At 39.7% G+C, this 24,656-nt stretch overlaps 1 protein-coding gene across 3 annotated transcripts in view; it reads left to right on the forward strand.

Annotated features, from left to right (window-relative positions):
* The window catches only part of FMN2 (formin 2), a 241,250-nt gene that overhangs the window by 145,663 nt on the left and 70,931 nt on the right, over positions 1-24,656 (forward strand). For 2 of the 3 annotated variants that reach the window (XM_075924820.1, XM_075924819.1), the window contains exons 10-14: positions 273-364; positions 531-660; positions 1,877-2,023; positions 5,657-5,716; positions 5,912-6,032. In XM_075924820.1, the coding sequence (XP_075780935.1) occupies positions 273-364; positions 531-660; positions 1,877-2,023; positions 5,657-5,716; positions 5,912-6,032 (550 nt within the window). Of the gene's footprint in view, positions 1-272; positions 365-530; positions 661-1,876; positions 2,024-5,656; positions 5,717-5,911; positions 6,033-6,421; positions 6,556-24,656 lie in introns of those variants that run through there. The other variant, XM_075924822.1, reaches the window with a different exon arrangement.

The following is a 24,656-nucleotide window of genomic DNA, read 5'->3' on the forward strand; positions in this document are numbered from 1 at the left end:
ATAGTTGAATGAATAAATCTTTTGCAGATTACTAATAGTCAATAACATTATTTGGACGATTCAGAGATGTTCTGTTTTGAATCAAACATATTTACACTTAAAATCACTCCATGAATTAAGTAGTTTTACCATGAACAGATGCCCAAAGAAAAGTTTAAAAAAGTTATTTGTTACAATGGCATAAATATTTGTAAAGCTTAATTATCTAGCTTTTGAATAAACACTTTTTAATTTCTTTGTTTGCTTGGTTTTTTTTTTGTTTTTTTTTAAAGAGAGCACAATCAGATGAACTGGAAAAAATAGAAAAGCATGGCAAGTCATCCAAAGAGAGGGAGAATGCCAAATCTTTGGACAAACCTGAACAGTAAGAACACTATCTTCAACAGAATACGATTCTTGGGAGACACGTATGCCACATATTTTAGGGAGACTTAATGTACTCTAATAACCTAACCAGAATTACAAAGAAGCAAATAGTGAAAAATCGTCACTAACAAAACTAAATCATTTTTCTTTAATCATTCCTCCAGGTTTCTTTATGAACTCTCACTAATCCCCAACTTTTCAGAACGGGTATTTTGTATCCTGTTCCAATCAACGTTTTCGGAAAGCATTTGTTCTATCCATCGCAAACTTGAATTGCTACAGAAACTGTGTGAGGTAGGTTCTGGTCCGTATAAAGGTAAAGCTAGATTTTCTGATGTTTAATCTTCCTTGTTCAGCTGTACTCATATTTCAAAAGTTTTCTTTTATTTACTTTAAGCTCTCATTAAATCTGAGGGATCGCAGTCCTGCAGAATGGAACATTTTATGATTGTGCTTCGAGATCAAAGCAAATTTTAAAATTGGCTTTCGCTGCTGAACTATAACATCACGAGTTTGCAGCCAATACACATCAGCCTCTAGGGAATAATGTAACTTCTGCTTTTGCCAAAGCAAAAACTTCCATCTTCATAGTTACTGTCTCATTTCTTTCCCTCTCCAAACGAATGCCATTTTAGATCATTTTGAGTGTATGCTTTGATTTTGAAAGTATTTCTTCAACACATCTGAAATATCTGATCTAAATGAGCTGTCTCCTTTATAAAAATAAGGAGTCACATACTTTAATTTAATATGCACATTTCTTAAACCTTCGTATTAAAGAGAAGAAATGCCAGTTCTTTCTTTTAGGATGCAACTTGGAAGTTTGCTGTAAAATTATTACTAAATCAGTAGCTTTGTTGAGGTAATGTGGAGTTAGTTTTTCATAATCTAATGATTTTAAGACATATTTGAACATGCTTAGGATAAATTTAATATTTATACAGTGGGCATTTAAAATAAACATTTCTTCTTTCTATTAGAAATATGTGTTCCTGAAGCCCCAGTCCTGCAAGATGTGCCATATGCTGCATATTTACTGCTTTTTGCAGAACTGATTGCAAGATCAGGGACCAAAGTAAATTTACCACTTGGGAATACTATGGTGTGCTAAGAAAGTACTGTAGCCACCTTCTGAATGGGTCAATCTGTTATAATACTTTATACTTATTTTGGAGAAAAACTGGAGTAACTTGAAACCTATACATATCCTTCTCTGCCCCCAATACATATTTTGAGAGTAACTGAATGTGCTGAAATTGGAGTGAATTTAATTTGCTATAAGTTGTGTCATTTTTTTGTTGGAGTTTGTGTATCCCTGGTATAACTTTGTAGAATATCAGACTCATAACTTCCGGATAAAATGCAATATCAATCTACTACCTAAAACTTTTAGCTAATCTTTTAATTACTGATAGCCACACCTCATCAGATAAAGGAGGGACAAGTATTAAAAATTTCAACAGAGTTATTTATGTATATACAGTATAAATATATATATTCTTTCTTACAGATGTTGAAAAGTGGGGCGGGAGTTATGCAGGTTCTGGGTTTGGTTCTTGCATTTGGAAATTACATGAATGGTGGAAACAGGACACGTGGACAGGCAGATGGGTTTGGATTGGACATTCTTCCAAAGCTGAAAGATGTTAAGAGCAGTGTAAGTATATTGACTGTAGAAAAACGAGTGTTGCATTCTTTAAGAACAGAGTGCTGCTTTATGGTCCTTTTCTTAAGAAATGCATGACAGACCTTGTATAAAGTTAAAGACAGAAATATTTGTCACTGCATTTGAATTTGATTGCACTTACTGAGTGAATTTATCTGTAGAACTATTTGGAAATGACTCTGCCTTCTCTGTGGTTATTAACGTGACAAACAAATCAGTGTCTTAAATTAAAAATGGTCTTACTTCCTTACTTAGGGTATATCTGAATCTCTTTGTGCTCCCAATTTATGGTTTTTACTTCCAGTAAAGTTTTCTTTGGTATAATTATTTTTACTCTTTGTATGTGTTTTAGAAATGGAAACTGTTGTAAAACCCAATTCCAGAAAATACTAGTTTTGAGGGAGAAAAATAGTCATGGAAAATGGCTGAATATGTGTTGTTGTTACCATATAAAATACCTAATAGTGGGAGATTCATTATATGATTCTGCAAGGCATGTATCTAGCACAGAGAGAGTTGCTGGGCTGTGAAATAGTTTCAAAAAAAGAAATAGTAGTGATGGTAAGTATCCTATTGCTTAAAGCTGCCTAACAGAGCCACTCAACCAAGATGGTGAACAAAGCAAGGGCACTGTACACCCATGATTATCATACTATCTCCTGGAATGAGCTGATTAAATCAGAAACTCAGCTTTCAGTTAGTAAATTTCAAGCCTTCATGTTTGTGAAGAAAAGCTTGAAAATATGACCTGAGTATAACTGTTCTGCATAGGAATATCTACAGAGGGAACTGTTCCATGCATCTCAGTGGGTGTTAACTTTAAGAGTCACTGCTCCGTGAGCTGAAGAAGGAAAAGAATTCACTGAGCCCAAAGCTCACTCACCCAAGCAGAAGTGCCCTGTATACTGGATTAAGTAATGGGTTTGGTAGTGTTGGGTTTTTGTAGTGTTGTTATCTTTTCAGGGACAGGAAAGAGGACCCCTGCTTCTTCTCCCAAGCAGCCATTCTTGCAGGGAATAAGTGTGTCCTGTGCTGCTGTCCTTGTTATTTTGGGCAATAAGAGAAGGGCTTTTGTTACTACCAGTCCATTTTGCATGTGGAACCATGGCATTGTACTCCTAAAATGCCAGATGGCTTTAATCTCACCGTGTTCCTGTTCCAAGCCTAGGGGAACCTGTGCTTAACCCTGACTGTAACATCTGTTCTGAGCCCCAGGTGAATAAAGCATTTAAGCACATTCTGAAGTGCTTTGCTGAATCGGGTCCTTGATATGTAATTTATTTGTAGATTCATTGGCTAGTTCTTTCACAATAATTGCAAATACATTTAAAATGCATACACGTGCAGCTGTTTGGAGAAACTTGACTGAAAATGCAGTAAAGGGTGAACCTCCCTTCTCCAGCGCCCTTGGGACCAGAGTGGTCCCAAACAAGGTAATTTGCTGGACCATGGGAAGTCAGGCATCTGGGCTCTCCTGGGACTTCCTGGCAGCTGTCTCAGGAGAACCCAGAGAGCTGACCTTCTCTGGCCCACCTGCCTGGGTCTGCTGCCCCCAGCCCACTTGTGGGGCTCTGCTTCCTGTCCCCAACCCTATGCAGCCACTCCCGGGGTTTCTCAGCCTTGCATGTGAAGTGGCAGTGGCAGCTGCTCCTGGGGTTCCCCAGAAGTAGCAGGCCAGGAGCTGCTCCCAGGACTCTGTACCCCCAGATCACTGCCCCTGTGACGGGGACTCTCTGGTCTAGCAGTATTTATGGCCCTGCCAGACCACAGATGTTGCCTGCCCATGGAGTCCCAAATGAGAGAGGTTCAACCTGTACTGTCTAAATCAAAATGTTTTGCAAACTTTGTATCTTTTTTATCAAAATTTCATTTCAGTGTTGAGAAGCACTCAGCAATGCCAACAATGAGTTCCAACAATGTCAAAGCACACGTTTTCTTTTTTAAATGATTGCTCATTTGATTTTTTAATAATTTTAAAAGTAAAAATCAAAACATTTTTGTCAAAACAAAATGTATTGAACCAAAATATGTTTTGTTTTATTTTGGGGAGAGGGGAGAGTTATTTTGCAGATAATTTTGAAATCTTTGGGTTTCTTTCTGAGTGAATACAAAAGTAAATTTGGAAATCTTGAAATTTTCTGGGAAATGGAATTACCATTCTCCATATGAGGCTGTACGTGTTCTTTGGGCATATAAACTACTGTATATAATCTCTAAACTAGGCTGTCTATTTTTGAACTTCAGACCATAACTGAACTTGAATAAACTTTCTGCTGCATGGCCAAAGAGGATTTGACAACACAGGTTGAAATTCACTTCTGGATATCTCCCTTAATTTCAGGATAGTTTTACCCACTCAACTAGCAGTGAAACTGGCTTATAGAATGTGCTGCTCTGTTAGGGTTTGTCTACACAGCAAAGTTATTTCATAATAACGGTTGTTATTATGAAATAACTATGCAGGCGCCTACATAGCAGTTCCATCATTTTGAAATAATTTCAAAATAATGGACAGCTTATTCCAACTTTTATAAACCTCGTTCTATGAAGAATAATGCCTATTCCAAAACAGCTATTTTGAAATAAGGCATGTGGAGATGCTCCATTTCTGTTTTTTTTTAAATAGCCCCTCACCAGGACCATTTTAAGTTATTCCTCCTGGGGCTGTAAATCAAAATAGCACGTCTACATTAGGAAAACCTGCCTCGGACTAATTTTGAGGCTTTCCTGCAGTGTAGACTTACTATTTCGAAATAAGCTATTTCAGAATAACTATTCCAGAATAGCTTATTCTGAAATAACTACAGTGTAGACATAGCCTTAATACCTGTTAGTCTGCATATGGCAGACATTAGGTTTTTCAGGCCTCACGGCTGAACTGAAACTTCTTACCTTATTTTGGTGTACACTGAACCACACCCACAAAAAAGGGAGGGGGGGGGTTGATACCTAGGAAATTGGTCTTTTAGGCAGTGGACAAGATCAAGAAATGGAAGTGAGTGAGTTTGTACATTTATATAGTACTACCAAAACTACTTCACTAGGAGCGTGTTTTAATAAAACCTGAGGATGGATTTTCCACATTTAGCTCACAGAGTAGTAATTCTAATTAGGTATTATTTATTCAGTAAAAGCACTTATATTAAAAGGATGAGTGACTGTGCATGTTTAATATGGACACAATCCAAAGGCAGTCTTGAGCACCATGTCTATTGAATGACAGACTCTACTCCTGCCTCATGTCATTTGGTGTTTAATCTATGCATTAAATTGTGTGAAATCCACAGATTATATCTCTTCACCTAAGCATTTTAAGGATTAGGCAGTATTGCATTTTTACATTTGAGACATCAACTCAGCAAACGAGTTAAGCATATGCTTTGCTTTAAGCACTTTATTTAGCCTGTTCCTATTCAGCATGTGTTTTGCTTTAACAGCATAATTCAGCATAGAATATTGACTTCCATTCTGATTTTCTTTGCTCTTACTTGGTTAAAGGAGCTTTAATTGTAGCTTTTTAAAATAGATCTAGATATATCTAAATCTATGATCTATATCTATTATACTTTAAATACAACTTAGCAATATAATTAAATTTAACATTATTTTGTTTTTTCTACACAGGATAATAGCAGGAGTCTTCTGTCATATATTGTCTCATATTATTTGCGTAACTTTGATGAGGTGAGTGAGTTATCTTTTGCCAATTTAAAAACTAAATAAAACATTGAAACTTTTATTTTGTTTGGTGTTTGTTCACAAGTAATGCTTGGGTCAGCTACTTGTTTTAATAAGTAAAATTTTAATAAATATTAATAATTTAAAATGTATACCTTTAAAAATAAACATAAATTAAATGCTTGTTTCTATTTTTGTCAGGATGCTGGAAAAGAGCAATGCATCTTTCCTCTTCCAGAGCCACAGGACCTCTTTCAAGCTTCACAAATGAAATTTGAAGACTTTCAAAAAGATCTTCGCAAACTAAGAAAAGATTTGCGAGGTACTGTAACTAGATCAGACTGCAGATATGTCAGTAACATATAGCTCTGTTTCACTTTTTGTATCATTTCTGGAAACTAGCTGATATGTAAAATATGCTATGACAGTAAGATCTTAACCGTTTTGTTTTGTATCCTTGATTTGATTAGCATTCTACTGGTTGATGATTTTATAGCAAGTGATCTCCATATTACAGTTATGGTAGCCTTTTTTTTAATAAAAAATATCACCAGTTAAGAATTAAATATGTATTGACTGTAGAAAATCTGGATTAACACTTTCTTGGGCAAACTAATTTCATCACTTATTTCACCATAAGAAGAATAGGATAGGATCTCATACAACTGCATGAAGAAATTAATCTTTTTAAAAATTTTATTTTGCTTTTAGATTCTTACACATTCTTCTGATAAGAAAATATATTTCTGAATACAGTCTACAAGAGGGAAACTAAAGATGTACTTTACATTTGAAAATAGCTGGTTAAAGTAATCTGGCTACAGTAAAAATACAACATAATGCAGTATTTTTTTCCTTTTAGTTAAATAATTTTTAAGTGATTGGAAATAAATCCTTTTAAATAAATTCTGTTTTAAAAAAATATTTTTAAATCTGGTATCCTTGCTAGACTTTACAGAAAAACATATATAATTTATCTATTTTGTAATGCTATGAACACATTTTTGTTCATGAATGTCAGGGGTACTGGCTTGAAATTACTACTAATATTCACAGGAGCTGAGAAAAAAATCCCCAAGTGGTTCTGCCAGTTCAATTAATTCATGACCTTCATATTGCTTGCTAAAATGTGTTCCTGAACCTCTTTGAAGCCAAGTCTGCCAGTTGTGCAGAATTGTGGTAGGCTACGTGATGGTTTATAGGGACAAAATGAAATTGTGGGCAACTAGAATATAGGGAGAGCTAGAATTTGAAGCCAAGTCTCAAGAGAGGAAGAGATGGTGCACTAAACTAATTAGCCACTACAATAAACATATTTTGTTACCTAAATAAGTTGTCCATGCACAAGGTATCTTTTAAACGGTCCTTTTCAGGATTTTAAAATAATTGCATGCGCTGTAGTTATTCAGACATATCTCTGAGTGTTGCTGAGGGGTAAAGATGAAATAGCATAAGGTAGCTGCCCACAGGTAATCTGGAGACAATCATTGCCCCAAGCTCAGCCATGTGAGAGAGTTCATGCAGTACCTTTACTGTGTTCAAATAATTTTCAGAAGGATACTATCTAATCTTGATACTCAAGAATGAAGGCATAGAGACCATGATTCAGAAAGGTGTTTGAAGTTAGGCACACAATTAAATACTTCCATGAGATAATTCTCACAGTGAAATATGAGGGATTTTTCACAAGCTCTGTTCTTTGCATTGAAAGGACCTGAAATATCTTTACATTATGGTTGAAATTCTCACCTTGTGTGGGGCAATTAAACAGGTGTTATATAAGTATAAAAATATATTTTCTCCTCAACCTAAGGCAGGTCTGCAACCTGGTCCCTTAAGGACCATTGCTTCAGCCCTAAACTGGAATACTGACTACTCCATTTGTTAGTGCTACTGACTCCATGTTTAAAAAAAAAAAAAAAGCTTATAAAGCAATGAGTGGTCCTGTAGCACCTTAGGGTACTTCTAGACTGCAAGCTTCTTTCGAAAAAAGCTTTTTTGAAAGAGTGTCCACACCTCAAAACCAGATCAAAAAAGCAATCTGCTTTTTGGAAAGAGAGCATCCAGACTGCATGGACACTCTCTTGAAAGAAAGCCTTGATTGCTATTCACAGAATGGCCATCAGGGCACCTGTACTTTTTTCGATTGCCTCCTCTTTTAAAAAATGTCCCTGTTCTGTGTCCCCACACACCTTTTTTTTTTTTTTGAAAGAACTATTTCGAAAAAGGCATTCTTCCACTTAATTTGAGGTTTACCAATGTTGAAAAATCCCCTGCATTCTTTCGATTTAATTTTGCGATTGCAGTGTGGACGCAGGTGAAGTTTTTGAAAAGAAGGCAGGTTTTTTTTTAAATGCAGTCTAGACATACCCTTAGGGTGTGTCTAAACTACATGGCTCCATTAATGGAGCCATGTAGATTAGGCTGATTGGCAGAGGGAAATGAAGCCACGATTTAAATAATCGCGGCTTCATTTAAATTTAAATGGCTGCCGCGCTCTGCCGACCAGCTGATGATCAGCTGTTTGTTGGCAGATCGGGGCAGTCTGGATGCGCCGCTGTCGACAAGGAAGCATACCTGCACCAGTCGACAAAGGCTTCCTTGTCGACAGCGGCACATTCAGACTGCCCCGATCTGCCGACAAACAGCTGATCATCAGCTGGTTGGCAGAGCGCGGCAGCCATTTAAATTTAAATGAAGCCGCGATTATTTAAATCCCGGCTTCATTTCCCTCTGCCAATCAGCCTAATCCATTGACGGAGCCATGTAGTTTAGACACACTTTTAGAGACTAACCAAAAAATGTACATAGTGTCCTGAGCTTTGGTGGGCACAACACACTTCTTCAGATGACATATATGGAGCAAGAGGCACAGAGTCCGTGTAAGGACATCTTCCATGAATCCGTGTAAGTACCTGTACATAAATCCATATAAGTACATCTTCCATGATTGCTCCTGCACATTCTCTTAGCAACAGACAATTTGAGACCAGTGTAGGAGCTCTTCCAGGTCCCATATACAGGATTTATCTCAAAGCCAATCCACAGTCTTTAACAGCTTTACTACAGGTCTTGAATGGTGCAAAATGCCTAATGCTGGCCCTTCACACCATGGGAATATATCAGCCCAAGTGAAAAAGCTAGTATTAACACAACATTAAACTTACAAATTCAGGCATTCAAAAGTTACAAAAATTACAATGGTTAAAGTTGCTCCTGCAATGTTAAGTTTGCTACCTTGCACGCTTTATATATTATATGGAATAAAGTAGTGAATTTAAGGTTTACAAAGGGGGCAAAGTTAAGCATGCACTAATGTTATTTTTAGAATGTCATACAACATTTATCTGAAAGAGAATTGACAATTAATTTGGAGGTAATTGGCTTCTGTTGCTTTTCTTAGAACTATTTATTTATCTTGTGCTTTATTCAAGGATTGTGGATTTTGCAATAGACCTTATAAATTCCTTAAGCTAGCAAGTGCCTACCCTAAATAGTTGAATGCTGAGGGGTTAAAACCTGTGAGGTGCAGGCCATGTCCAGACTCAGTGCTAAGCATGCTTCTCTTCATTTGATATCAGTGATAGCTCACAAAACTCATCTTCAATTCCTTTTAGTATTAGATGCTTAACTAGATGCATGAACATACTTTATTTTTGTTTGTGTAAGGTTAGAGACTCTCAGTGAAATTGTGACCCCATTGTAGTCAATGGCGAATGTCCTAACTATTTCAATAGGGCCAAAATTTCACCTGTCATTGATTTTTTTTTTAAACTGCAATTCAGGCACTTTCAATCTCTCAGGGTATGTCTACACTACAGCACTAATTCGAACTAACTTAATTCGAATTAGTTAATTCGAACTAAGCTAATTCGAACTAGTGCATCTAGACCTAAAAACTAGTTCGAATTAGCATTTTGCTAATTCGAACTAGCATGTCCACATTGAGTGGACCCTGAACCAAGGTTAAGGATGGCCAGAAGCAGTGCCGGCAGGGCATCAGATTAGGACTTAGAGCATGGAGCTGCTGTCTCAGGCTAGCCGAGGGCTGTGCTTAAAGGGAACCGACCCCCATCCCGGACAGACAGTTCTCAGGGGTTCCCCACTTGCTTGTCTACCTCGATGAGGGACAGCAAAGCAGTCCTGGCTTGGAGTGCCCTGAATGCCCACACTCGGCATATCACAGCACTCGGCCATCAGCCCGGCTGCACTTGCCGCAGGCTGCCATCCGGGGGGGGAGGGGAGGTGTCAATCGGGTGGCTGTCAGGATCCAGGAGGCCATGCAGGAGAGCTTCCACCCCGAGCAGCCCACAGAGCCACCCCAGTCCTCCCTATCGGGGGCTCGTACCCCATTCCTCCCTCACCTCCTTCCACTTACCCTTCCCTAGCCCCCCTTCCTGATGTACAAAATAAATGACATGTGTGTTCAAAAATAGAAACTCTCTTTATTGAACAAAACTCAGGGAGACTGGGAAAAGGAGGTGGGACAGGGGAAGAGAGAGGGTGGGAGAGGGGAGGAGGAAACTGGGAGGTGGGAGTTGGAAGGGGGAAGCCAGGGGAAGAAGGAGGAGGGGAAGTATAAAACTGTGGTACGCCATATCTTCAGTACTGTGTACGGATGTGATCTCCTCACCCCAGAAAAGATATTTTCGCCTTGGAAAAGGTTCCAAAAAGGGCAACTAAAATGATCAGGGGTTTGGAACAGGTCCCATATGAAGAGAGGCTAAAGAGACTGAGACTTTTCAGCTTAGAAAAGAGGAGACTGAGGGGGGATATGATAGAGGTCTATAAAAGCATGAGTGGTGTGGAGAGGGTGCATAAAGAAAAGTTCTTCATTAGTTCCCATAGAAGGACTAGAGGACACCAAATGAAATTAATGGGTAGCAGGCTTCAAACTAATAACAGAAATTTCTTCTTCACAAAGCAAATAGTCAACCCGTGGAACTCCTTGCTGCAGGAGGCTGTGAAGGCACTATAACAGAGTTTAAAGAGAAGTTAGATAAATTCATGGAGATTGGGTCCATGGAGTGGTATTAGCCAGGGGGTAGAAATGGTGTCCCTGGCCTCTGTTTGTGGAAGGCTGGAGATGGATGGCACGAGACAAATGGCTTGGTCATTGTCTTCAGTCTATCCCCTCCAGGGTACGTAGTGTTGGCCGCTGTCGGCAGACAGGCTACTGGGCTAGATGGACCTTTGGTGTGACCCAGTACGGCCATTCTTATGTTTTTATGTTCTAAGCTCAGGGTTGGGGTCTCACTTGACCACCTTGATTTTCATGCAAACCAGCTCCTGGGTGGCCAGGCTGGCAGCTATTCTGCCCTAGACAGCCACTTTCCTGTGCCTAGTGCGGAGGTCGTGGACGTTGGAGGCTTCCCCCCAAACCTCGATGAGATCCATGATGTCCGCAATAGACCGCCTCTTGCGGCCCCGGGCAGGTTCCTGGGAGCTGCCAGCCTGGTCCCGGGAAGAGGCGGAGGGCTGGGTGGCAGCGGGTGGCTGGCTCGTGCCTTGCCAGGTGCAGAGTCTGCTGGCTGGGTGCTGGCAGGCTTGCACTTGGCACGGGCACCGTAGCCAGACCGTGCCCCTTTAAGGGTTCCGGGGCCAGGAGGGGGGCAGATGAGTTTCCCTGGTGGTGCCCAGAGTGGCCACCAGGGCAAGCTAGGGAGGGCTAGCCTCCCACTAGTTCGAATTAAGTGGCCACACAGCCCTTAATTCGAATTACTTAATTCGAACTAGGCGTTAGTCCTCGTAGAATGAGGTTTACCTAGTTCGAATTAAGCGCTCCGCTAGTTCGAATTAAGTTCGAACTGGCGGTTTTCCTTTGTAGCGCCTATGAAAGTTAATTCGAACTAACAGCTGTTTGTTCAAATTAACTTTGTAGTGTAGGCATACCCTCATAACTTTGGTACGACAAAGACAGTGTTTTCAGTTCGAGCGAAGGCCCCAGTCCATCATCACTGTGTACATAGCAGTTTAAAAAAATACTGTGTGCCTCTTCAAAAAGCATGTTTTTAGGCGGGGGGGGGGAGGGTGGTTGTTTTTTTTTTTTTTTTTTTTTTTGCAATGGGCAAAGTGGGATTGTTTCCTGCCCTCCTAAAATTTAAAAAAAAATCACTGATTTTGTTGCTGCCTTCAAAAAATTACCTGTTGATTATAGACCAGTCAAGAAAAACTTCAGCCCAATAGGTCTGTTTCAGACTGAAATTGCAATTAAGGCCTATAGTGGAAACTTTTGTAGGTATAAGTCTAGCAGCTGATTCCAGAAATTACTATATTTTCCCATCTAAATAGGTAAAATATCAGAGGAGTAGCCGTGTTAGTCTGAATCTGCAAAAGCAGCGAGGAGTCCTGTGGCACCTTATAGACTAACAGAAGTGTTGGAGCATAAGCTTTCATGGGCAACGACCCACTTCGTCAGATGCATGCATCTGATAAAGTGGGTCTTTCCCCACAAAAGCTAATGCTCCAACACTTCTGTTAGTCTATAAGGTGCCACAGGACTCCTCGCTGCTTTTCCTAAATAGGTAAGTAACACACATGGAGATATGCTGATTTAAAACATCTTTGATTTTTTTCAAAGGAGTTCTGTATAATGGTAATTCACAATGAAAAGCTTTGATACTTATTGTATTAAAGTGGTAAGTTTGTCGATTTGTTTCAAGGGAAAAATCCCTTGTGATTTCTATATCTTTATTTTTTTCCCCATTATGACTGCTCAAGCTTTTGTCCAGTTGTAAGGTTTATGAACTGTATTCCTTGAACTTTGTAAACATTAGAGAAGACAGTTTCTTCTAAGAGTTTAATTAGTCACAAGTAAGTTGGCTGCTTGCTGCTGCCTTGTTTGTAACAGATTTCAGTTACAATTTTTTTTTTAAAATGAGGAACTAAAAGATATACACAAATTGCCCTGGAAACCATGTTATTAAACTCACAAGCTGTCTATTTTTCCTGTTTTTGCTTAAAAAGAGTATATGGTTGAGATTAATGTCTTTTATAGTAGACATTTTAATAAATAGAAGACTGAAGAACAGCTCGATGTTTTATTAATATACCTACTGAGTTTGGCTCCATCAATTGCCCACAGATTTCTCAGCTCTCCAGGATTCTCAATTTAGCCTTTTTGAGTTCAGTGACATATAGTTTGTTAAGCAACCTGATCTGCGTTTGATCTCTCCTGGCTGTCAGCAGCCCTCCTTCATGCAGTCATGCCAAGTGATGACTTCTGTTCTTATGTCATTCCATGGGAGAAATCTTAGCACTTGCCACATGACTTAAATCAACTGACCATGTAAAGAGAGTCAGGCAGCTTAGGGTCACAGAAACAATGGAAACAGATTTTTGATACAAAGGTTTCTGCATTGTGCATATCAACTATTTTGGATTAGCAAAGTAATTTTTTAAAAAAAGTGGTTTTGTTTCCTTTACATGGATTTTGAAACCTACCTTTTAGGTCAATCAAAGACTTTCACCTGAAGTAGAAAGGGGCTGGGTCTCCATTGATACCTGGCACCTGAGGTGCAATACCCATCAGAAACTATGCCAAATTCTAACCATTGAAGTGTTAGCAGTTGGGGAAGAGACAGAGGAGGAAAAGAATGTAGAAAATTGGCTGTGGATTCAGGGTTGGGAAAGAGGTGGAACACTAAAAAGGCAATAAGAAATACCATGTGTCTAAAGCACTTCTCATGGTGCATTTAAGCCATCTGGAAATGGCTCTTTGAATATATTGTCATGAAGTGCTACAAGAGAAAATTAGCCCACTAGCATAAATTCATGTAAATTTAGTGCTTGTAATATATTGTGCAATTGCCACTAAAGTTCCAGTGAAATAGAATTAAAAACACAAGGTTAGATTTATTTTCTGCCTAAGTAGTAAAAATTTTAAAAAAAGTATTTTATGAACAGACTGATTTAAAATCTTGATTCTGCCAATGCTTGTTTGTGTTCATGTGGTAGTACTATTATCAAGTTCAGTTGACAACTACTGATGGTACATATTAACAAGGTAAGTGTGGTGACTCAAATAATATGCTTTTTATTGCTATTTTGTTTGTACTATGAGTATGTATAATTCACTGAATCTTCCTGCATTTGCAGGGGGATAGACTAGATTACTGAATCAGTCTCTCCTGTTTCTGAATTGTGTGACTGAAAAAATGTTTACATGAATATTTAGCATGTGTGGAGAATGTTGTATTTTCAAAGTACCTTCCAAACAAGCTTCAGCAGTCACCCAGAGAGGTATACAGATATTCCCAATTTGCCACATCTACCTTTTTCTTCTGCTTTTACCTGAAACTATAAGCCTCTGCTCCTGTCTGACCTATAGAGAGCCCAATTCACAATTTGCAAAGCAAGTGCCATTCACAAGTGGTCATGAGTTAGGTCAAAGGGGCAGTAATATCATGGACTCACATGTTAAGGTCCAAAAGTACATCATCCCCATCTGTACTGGGATGCCATCCTCATTCTCAGTTCATGTCTACCTTCAGCAGTCCTCCCAAGAATTCACACATGGTGCTTGGCATCAGATTAGTGTTAATCAAGGGAAGAGCCACTGGGCTGGCTCAACGATTTGCTACCCCTTTTCCCCACCAGGCTTGAATGTGCAGCGATGCTAGTTATTCTGAGCTTTTGGTGAAAGGGAATAAAGTAAGATACAAGAGAATTTCCTCAACTCTAAGGCTGTGTCCAGACTCAGGGTTTTTTTGGGGAAAAGTAGCCTTTTTCCGAAAAAACTTCACCTGCATCTAGACTGCAGCCGCGTTCTTTCGAAATTAAATCGAAAGGACGCGGCTTTTCTTTCGACGGCGGTAAACCTCATTTCACAAGGAAGAACGCCTTCTTTCGAAAGTGCTCTTTCGAAAGAAGGCGTTCTTGAATGTAAATAGGGCTTCTTCGAAAGAGAGCATCCAGACTCACTGGGTGCTTTCTTTCGAAAAAGTGGCTTGCTTTTTCGAAAGTTCCGCGTGCAGTCTAGACGCTCTCTTTCGAAAGAGCCTCTTTCGAAAGAGGCTTGCAGTCTAGACATAGCCTAAGAGATTTGAATTCATACCCCTCTAATAGGTCTGCTTTAAATGTATTTTGTAGCACCATCTCCTCATTTTGGTTAATAAATTAATCAATGTGCCATTGTTTTAATCTCAATATTTAAGCTTTGCAGTCACATAAATTTGCTACAAATATAAAGACTTTAAAATCATAAAATATTTCTACAGCTTTTTATTTATATGGGGCAGTGTGAGGAGATACAGAGTCCTATGTGACATTAACATGCTCATTTCCAGAAAAGATGCTTTGTGCCTTTTATTAGCAAATGACAAATGTGTCAAGAAAAATATTAGTTAAAATATACCAATACATCTGTGTTTCAGGCAGTCACTCAGTTCCAGTCTGTTGGAAGCATATAGAGCCTGCTTTAAAAAAATATGACTTTTGCTTACAAATCATCAACTCTGCAGCCAAATACTCCTTGTGCAGCCATCACTTGAAGGGGTTAATTACTGAAACTGTGCAGCATGCAGACTCCTAAACCTAAACCAGATGTAAACTAAAACCAGGCTTTCAGTCAATCTGTGAGTCATGTTTTAATGTCCTTAAAACTCCAAACAAGAAGCTGTCTATGAAAGCCCTTGAAGCCTCAACAGTTCTTCGTGTAAGTCTTAGCAATACCAAAAAAATAAATAAAAGAAAACTGAGAGCTTGTTCCATTTGTGGCAGAGTATGTCCTTCAAATTATGTCGGTTTCATTCCCTGTCACTGAATTCCTTTCCTTAAAATTACTGATTGTAGTTGCAAATGTCACATGAAAACATCAGAAGTCTTGCGAAAACAGTGGTTACATCCTGTCACTTGTGTTGTACTTCTCCAGAGTGTCACTTAACCAGAAAGAACACATGCTCATCAAATATTTATTTACTGAAACATTTCTTTCTATTTTTCTTCAGACTGCGTAAGTGGCCCCAATCAACATGGTTTCTTGGATTGTGTTAAATTTTACTGTGTTGATCTTATGGCAAAGTAAATTGATCATGTTAATTAAAGTCAGGACAGATGAGCATGGTCAGGTAAAAGGAGAGTCACACAAACCTTGAACAAAATGTCTGCTGCAGTTGAAAAATATCAGTTAGACTTTTGTATTAAAGGTTTTGTTCATGGAAGTACCAGGTGAGAGAGAAGCCATGCTTTTGGTATTAGACACAGTTGGAACCAGCAAGCTTTAGAAATAGTAACAGATCTTGTTCTTATCAGATTTTCAGCCCAATTTTCAGACCAGCAAGATTTGGATTAATCTAGAAAACAGATACCTGGCTATTTTTTGTTTGTCCATCACTTTTTTACAGTGTTCTCATCTCACTTACACTATATTGTGCAGGAGAAAAATAATACATACTATATAATGTAGACTGATTATTCAGAGAGATGTAGATATAAATCAGAGAACAATGTAGATGTGTGAAGCATGCTTCAGGACATATGCCAAATATTAATTGTCAGAAAATTCGCCCCCCTTTCCCAGGAGAAAACTACCTCATTAATCCAATAGGAGGTTTGTACATCTGAAACATACAGTGCTGGTCATTGTTGGAGAGGAGATACCATATTATATGAACCATTAATCATATCCAGTATGACATTTCATATGTCTATATGTTAATGATAAGGTATATTTTTAACTTAAGATTTTCAACTTCTTAGAAGAAAGTACCAGGGCAATACAATGCTAATAAGTAGTGTAGACTACAGGGTTTCAAAATCTATTGTTTTACAATGCTGTATACAATAGAGTTTTGTTTGGAAAACAGAAGATGGAAAGCCCAGCTTGACAGCTAAGAAGGTATTTCAGTTTAAAACTCCATTAGGGCCTTGGCTTCTTTTGAGATGCCCAGCAAAATTGTCTGCTGTGGTGATTGCTTCTGCAGATTTGTGATTGTGATGAATATCCCTGTCCACTTTGCTTATCCCCACAAATAATTTTTGCTGTGTCAGAGAAATCCCATATGTTTGTTGCTTCCTCTCTTCAATCCAGGCACTTGCTTTCACATTTAGGGACTTCCAAAATTATGCAAGTAACCAGGAAACCCCAGAGTGGCGGTTAACTTGTGGTGAGCATAGCATAGAGGAAAACAGACATAAACTCTTTTTGAAAAGGAGCAGAGATGAGACCAGTTACTTAAGATGGTAGATTAGTACAGTTTGGATCAGAAGCCTGGTGCTATAAGTTTTGTTTCATATTCAAACTTTTGGATACTTACTTCAGTTGATCCCCCTTGATCTTTACCAACTCATAGATCCAGTCTACAGGTATTGTTAATATTTAGCTATGTTCTGTCATTGAGAGAAATGTCTTTCAACATTATCAAGGTGTAGGTCAAATCAAATAGATTTTACAAAGAATGTAACAGACTGTGCAGGCATTCTTGTATCACTCTACACAATTTTATCTACTATTACTTTTAAGAATTTAGCACAGGCACATTCAAGAAGGCATAGATAGGCAATGTCTCATTCATTCAGTAGGAAATATGGGGAGGCAAGACTTCTGCGCTCCTGTTGTCTTTGCTTTCCACAGTCATGCTGTCGAATAACCACAACTCAGCAGGATAGAGGTTTTTAGACTCCAGTGAAACATTATAGAACATGACACATGAGTCCTACATCCAGTAATTCTGTTTAGATAGATTATGAACCTAAATGGTTGCTTGTTGATCATATTACTCCTGTTCTATAAAAAAAATGAATCATTGGTTAATTTTAGACACTGACACATTTTAGATCGGTAGGTGATGATACTGCCTCTAGTCAAGCAGTGGTATCAGCATGACTCCCGCCGTTTTGAAAGGCTGTGATGTTGCATTTGAGGCCTTTATTTTCAGCTCCTGTATAACTAATCAGACTAAGTAAATTGTTTTTTTCTTCCTTGTTAATATTTTTCCATTGCATTTGAAGGATCTGCACATAGTTGGCAATTTTTTCCAGGAATGGAGGGAATGCTTATCCAAAGTTAAATAATTTGTCGCAGCCATCACCCATTATAGAACTCAGTTTGAACCAGTCTCCTCCTTTTGTGGTTCTGTTGCATTTGATTAAGGCGACTGTAATCTAAAACTTGATACAAGGCGGTTCTGCTCCAGAATCAGTATGAGTACTGGTCATTTGGGTTAAGGCACATTGTCAGCAGAAGTACTACTTACATGCTGAATAGTAATAAGTCTCCAGTCCCCCTTTGTATCTGCTCCCTTGGGGTACTTCTACACTGCATGCTTATTTTGAAATAAACTATTCTGGAATAGTTATTCCAAAAGAGCTTATTTCAAAAGAGCACATCTACACTGCAGAGAAGCCTCAAAATTAGTCTGAGGCAGGCTTCTCTAATGTAGACGTGCTATCTCGATTTAGAGCTGCAAGAGGCACTGGGGAGGAATAACTTAGAATGACCCTGGTGAGGGACTATTTCAAAATAGCAGCAGTGGAGCATCTATACACGCCTTATTTCAAAATAGCTATTTCGGAATAGGTGTTAGTCCTCGTAGAATGATTACAGATTTTGGAATAAGCCATCCGTTATTTCAAAATTATTTCAAAATAATGGAATTGATGTGTAGACGCTCACATTGTTATTTCAAAATAATGCTAATTATCTCGAAATAAAGGTGCAGAGTAGATGCACGCTTCGTCACAAGTGCACAGGTTTAAAAAACAACAAAAGGTTGTTGGTAGATATAGGGCATGTGGAAATAGACTTCAGCACTATATTCTTAATGCCAAGATTAAAATCTTAATGTTCCTGAAGTTTATCAACTGTGGGAGTACCCAGAATCTCATTGACTCTTGAGACTTGCAGTCCAGTTTTCCCACCCAAGAGGGATCTGTTGCTTTACTGAATCAAACCTGAACTCTGAATCGTCTTAGGTTCACTAGCATCAAAGTTTAGTCCTTTCACATAAAGAAACAACAGATTTTTATTTCTTTTTAAGATTCATGAGTCATAGAAGACTGTGTAGGACACTGAATAGTTCTGTGAAGGAAGATTAAACGTTTCATCCTGACAATATTACATCTGTTTTATTTCCAAAACAAAGTGAATATGAAAAATAGTGTATCTGTGCATTTTCTTTAAGATTTCCAAGAGTGATTTCTGTAGGCTATTATCAGAGGTGTAGAATGTGATCTTTGGAAAGAAGGGGGCACTTATCCTTAAAGGAACCACACTTTTCTTAAATTGACTGAGCTATCAGGAGGTCATCCTGAGTTGTAGCTGATGAATTAAAAGAAGAACATGCTTGATTATGTTAAAATGTTTATAATAAGTAGTCCATAGCCTGGCAAAAGGGACTGAACTCATATTCAATATACCTAGTCTCTTTTGGTAATTTGTGGCAGAGTGCAAGATTTTTCAGCTGGTCATCATGAATTTCTGGATTGGCTCCCTTTGAAAAAAAAATCTTCCTTGCTCTATGGTGCTATTTGGGATCAATTCTTTTATGATTAATTATGTTTTGCAGTTATTAGTTTCTCTACCTAAAAATCCCCCCTCAGTTTTCTTGAATTTAAATTAGGTAAGGGTGTTTATTTTCACTTTCTTCCCATAGTCTTCTGCAGTGTTAGGATATGTTTGCACTAGCCCCCTAGTTCGAACTAGGGAGGCTAATGAGGGCGACCGAAACTGCAAATGAAGCACGGGATTTAAATATATCGCACTTCATTAGCATATTCCTGGGCAGTCGCCATTTTGGAAATTGACTAGCCCAGAATAACTGCCCAGTGAAACAGGGGTTCGAAGTAAAGCCTTAACTCGAATTAGCTGTTATTCCTCCTGGAATGAGATTTAACAGCTAAGTTGAATTAAGGGCTTTACTTCGAACTCCCGTTTCACTGCCGCGTGTAGATGCGGGCAGTTATTCCGGGCTAGTCAATTTCCAAAATGGCGACCGCCCAGGAACATGCTAATGAAGTGCGAGATATTTAAATCCCGTGCTTCATTTGCAGTTTGTCGCCCTCATTAGTCTCCCTAGTTCGAACTAGGGGACTAGTGTAGACATACCCTTAGACAGCATTGTTCATCACCTGTTAGAACCACCTCTGGAATGGATTACTTTGGAGTACTTTGTGAAGTACTTTGAGGTACTTGGGAGGTGAACAGTGTTCTATTAAATATATGAGACCATTTTCAAAAAAACTTTGTGAAGTAAAACTGTGTTCTTTTCTTGAGGTGCAAAGTTTACATTCTTACCTGAAAGATGCAGAAAAAGTGGTAATTGATGAAGAGAATGATGTATTGCAGCATTTTCATTAGCTATGGAATGAAGGCCTGCTTGATTTTTTTAACTGATTAGGGATCCTGTTGTTTTTCTGAGTCTGTTCACATTTCTTATACCTTCTATTATATTTTAAAAGAAATAATGGAATCAGAATATTTGCAGCTGTCAGAGTCCTACTAACTTTGACATTTGCATGTATTGCCACTGAATAATTTCATTTGATTTCCATTTCTCTGTGTACTTTTGATCCCCAGTATATTTTACAGTTATGTGTTTTACAGTGTGCTTTTGGGCTTCATGTTCAATTAATTAAAAAAGAAAAGAATAAGCCTTTGGTACGTCTTAATATGTTTTTGGGCATCTGGATTCCATTGTTATTCAGGGTGTGATTACCACTTAGAGCCTTGTTAAATTTGAATTACATTATCTAGATCTCCAGGGATTTTTCCTCAAGTCATTTACTTTCACACTGTGTATGACAGCAGTGTGGTTTAGGCCTCCAATGATTGTTCCTGACATATGAGCTTTTGGATCTATAAAACAGATTGCTATTCTGTAGGGGTTTAGAGTGATGACAGTTTAAATATTCATTTTATATTGGATAACCACAGTATGGTAGTAAATCTCTTTATCATAAAAGCACCTTTATAAACCATAGCACAACTTCTCTGTTGCAGATAAGGATCTACAAATAATGTTATTTAATTAACAGGTACTATGTAGCATGAATTGTAATAATATTGTTGTATCATTCTATGTTGGGGGAGGGAGGTAATGCAGATTTAATTTTACACAGAAGTAGTATTTTTGCATTAAAAGACGTGTTCATTTTTGACCACCTGAGAGGATTTTCTCCCCTTTGTTAGAACCTGGGCTATAAGCGGTTTGAAAGAGTGTTAACTATGGCATTGCCAAAGAGCTCAGTTCTGTCAGTGGTGGTTGTAGTCATATTGGTCCCAGGATATTAGAGGGACAAGGTGGGTGAGGTAAGATCTTTTATTGGTTCTCAGAATCTCTTGGTGAGAGGCAAGCCTTTGAGATGCACAGAACTGAAGAAGAGCTATATGGAGCTCGAAGCTTCACTCTCTCTCACCAATAGCACTTGGTCTAATAAAATATTTTATCTCACCCATCTCGTCTTTTTACAGGTTTATGACATTTTAAACTTAGGGCAGTTGGTTTGAACCCATTTGTCACAGATAGGTAACAGCCAGCATGGATTTATAAAGAACAAATCATGTCAAACTGATCTGATAGCTTTCCTTGATAGGATAACAAGTCTTGTGGATAAGGGAGAAGTGGTGGATGTGGTATACCTAGAGTTTAGTAAGGCATTTGCTACGGTCTTGCATGACCTTATCAATAAACTACAGAAATACAACCAAGATAGGGCTTCAATAAGGTGGGTGCATAACTGGCTGGTTAACTGTTCTCAAAGAGTAGTTATTAATGGTTCACAGTCATGCTGGAAGGGTATAACAAGTGGGGTTCTGCAAAGGTCTTTTGGGAGGGCTGGTTCTGTTCAATTTCTTCATCAACAATTTAGAGGATGGCATAGAGAGTATGATTATTAAGTTTTCAGATGATACCAAGCTGAGAGGGGTTTCAAGTGCTTTGGAGGACACGGTCAAAATTCAGAATGATCTGGAAAAACTGGAGAAGTAGTCTTAGGTAAATCAGATGAAGTTCAATAATAACAAATGCAAAGTAATCCACTTAAGAAGGAACCATCAGTTTCACACATACAGAATGAGAAGTGATTTTCTCGGAAGATGTATTGCGGAAAGGGCTCTAGGGGTTATTGTGGACCACAAGCTTAAATATGAGTCAACTGCGTGATGCTGTTGCAAAAAAAGCAAACATGATTCTGGGATGCATTAACAGGAGACACGAGAAGTCATTCTTCCACACTACTTTGAGCTGATTAGGCCTCGGTTGGAGTATTGTGTCCAGTTCTGGGCACCACATTTCTAGAAAGCTGTGGAAAGATTGGAGAAGGTCCAAAGAAGAGCAACAAAAATTATTGACGTTCTAGAAAACAAGACCTATGAGGGAAGACTGAAAGAACTGGGATTGTTTAGTTTAGAAAAGAGAAGACTAAGAGGGAACATGACAGCAGTTTTCAAGTATCTAAAAGAGTGTTACAAGGACAAGGAAGAAAAATTGTTCTCCTTGGCCTCTGAGGATAGGACAAGAAGCAATGGGCTTAAATTGCAGCAAGGGAGGTTTAGATTGGACATTAGGAAAAACTTTCTAACTGTCAGGGTGGTTAAACACTGGAATAAATTGCCTAGGGGGGTTGTGGAATCTCCATCACTAGAGATATTTAAGAGCAGGTTAGACAGACATCTATCAGAGATGATCTAGACAGTGCTTGGTCCTGGTGTGAGGGCAGGAGACTGGACTTGATGACTCCTCAAGGTCCCTTCCAGTTCTTGTATTCTATAATTCCATGAAAAACTGCAGAATCCTTAGCATGATGTCCCTCAGAAGCTCACCAGTTTCTCGGGAGTCCTTGGGGAATCATCTCTGTGCCATGGCAGGATCCTCAACCCTTTGTCTACTCTGCCCCTACAACAGCCTCCCTCATGTTCATCAGGCTTTCTCCTACTCAGTTCTCCCCATGTGAATCTCTTTATAGATTCTTGATAGATTTTTGTTCTGGCTTTTTGTTAATTTTCCATTACTTTCAAATTCTCCTCCCTGCAGACACAAGGAAGAAGTGTTTTCTCTGAGCTAGGGAGACCAATTATCTCAATGTGTTTTTCTTCAAGTAGACCAGTGGTTCCCAACCTTTTCATTCTATTAAAATTTCACAGCCCCCTCAAATTATTTATTTTTGCTAACAGCCCAACTAAACCCTTCCTGCCACTCTGATGCTTTTTGAACAGTTAGACTAGGGTGATGTATTTTAAAAAGAGAAAAGAAATGGTAAAAAGTGACTGGCCCATTTATAAACCAAATCCAGATTACAGAAGCAGCTTGTCCGCTTCAGTGTAGGCTGAGGGACATGCAGATTGCAGGGCAAGGAGCTTCTTCGGTTTCATTGGCTGCTGTTCTCCTGCACTGCTTCCTTAGCTCCTGTCCGCTCCATCTCCTGCCCAATCACAGAGCGAGGGGGCTCATGGCCAAAGGGAACTCTGGAGCAGCCAGATCCTCAAGGGTGAAATTTCAGAAGGGTAGGAGGCAAGGGCAGAATTTTGAGAGCATGGAGCAGGGGAGAGCAGCAGCCATGCATACCGGGCTGTGTCCTGTTTATGATCCCATTCTCCAGAAGCTGAGCGAGTGTGGTGGGGCACTCCTGCCTGCCCCCACTGGTGGACAGGGAGGGGCCCTGAGTCCATGAACCCAGATACCTTCTTCCCCTCTAGAACCTGGCTCACTGGCCTAAGTCCATAAACACAGTTTCAAAGTATGGTCCTTAAAGGCAAGGCCTGCACTGGCCGCTCAGGGTTATAGCGGGTCTGCGCCCCCGGTATGGGGACCCGAGCCCACCCTACTCCACAGGGTCCCAGCCCAGGGCCCTGTGAGTTACAGGATGGCGTGCCACTCCCTCAGCAGGGAAGTCCTGCCAAAACACGCCGAGGTTCCCGGGGCAGGAGAGGCAGCTCCCGCTCCTGCCCTGGGCCACTTACTACCTGGTCCACGGGAACTAATTCCCACGTACTGGTAAGGTTAGCTGCCCTGGGGTGACGTCTCCTCGGTGGGCGGCCTCTGCTATTCCCCAACTCGCCTCGGCATCTCCGCTGGCTTCTCCTGGGGTCTCGGGTTGGTGCTGATCAGGAGCTTCCTTCATAGGTCCTTCTCCTCCGGCTGCCACCCCAGACTGAACCCTTCCTCAGGCTTTTATAGTTGAGATCATGGCTGGGCCCTGAGGATTCAGTGCGGGGCTGTCTCGCGCCATCACAGGGAGCATGGGGAAAGAGCTTGCATGCTGCGTGTGCCCCTCATGTCAGGCTGGTGGTGTGAGGCATGCACAGGTTGGAAGCACTTTCCCCTTGCTCCCTTAGCATCTGGGGAATTGGCTCAAAAGCAAGCCGTGACCCAGAGTGCAGGGTGGCAGCAGCCAAGGGTTCGTGGACCATAGGTTGACAACCACTGAAGTAGACTGTTGCTGAGTCCTGGTCACTTACAATTTTCTTTGGCCTGATAGAGACATTTTGCAACTTGTTAACTTCAGGTGGATCCATATACATATAGGCTTCGGCTAGACTGACATGATTTTCTGTTAAAAGCATTTGCAGAAAAGAGCGTCTAGATTGGCATGGACGCTTTTCCGCAAAAGCACTTTTTGCGGAAAAGCGTCCATGCCAATCTAGACGCGCTTTTGCGCAAAAAGTCCCGATCGCCATTTTAGCCAACGGGGCTTTTTTGCGCAAAACAGTACTTTTTTGCGCAAAACAGTTTTTGGAGTTCCAGAGAAGTAGATGCATCATGGAACTGGCCACCCAAATTTGCTGAGAGAACCGGCTTCAGTTCAGGGCAAAAAACCCAACCCCTCTGCCACATACCCCTAGTGACAACCCAGTGGGGATGATATCCTGAAAGAGAGATTTCTGGCCTTTAAACAACCCCTTAGCCTCATCAAGCTCACTGTCAAAAGCAAGCTGCCCATAGGCCAGGACTTTACAGAGCAAAGCAACACCAGACTGCCAGAAAAACAGATGCAAAACCTGCAGACATAA

This window comes from Pelodiscus sinensis, chromosome 3, assembly GCF_049634645.1.
Source record: "Pelodiscus sinensis isolate JC-2024 chromosome 3, ASM4963464v1, whole genome shotgun sequence".
Lineage (NCBI taxonomy): Eukaryota > Metazoa > Chordata > Testudines > Trionychidae > Pelodiscus > Pelodiscus sinensis.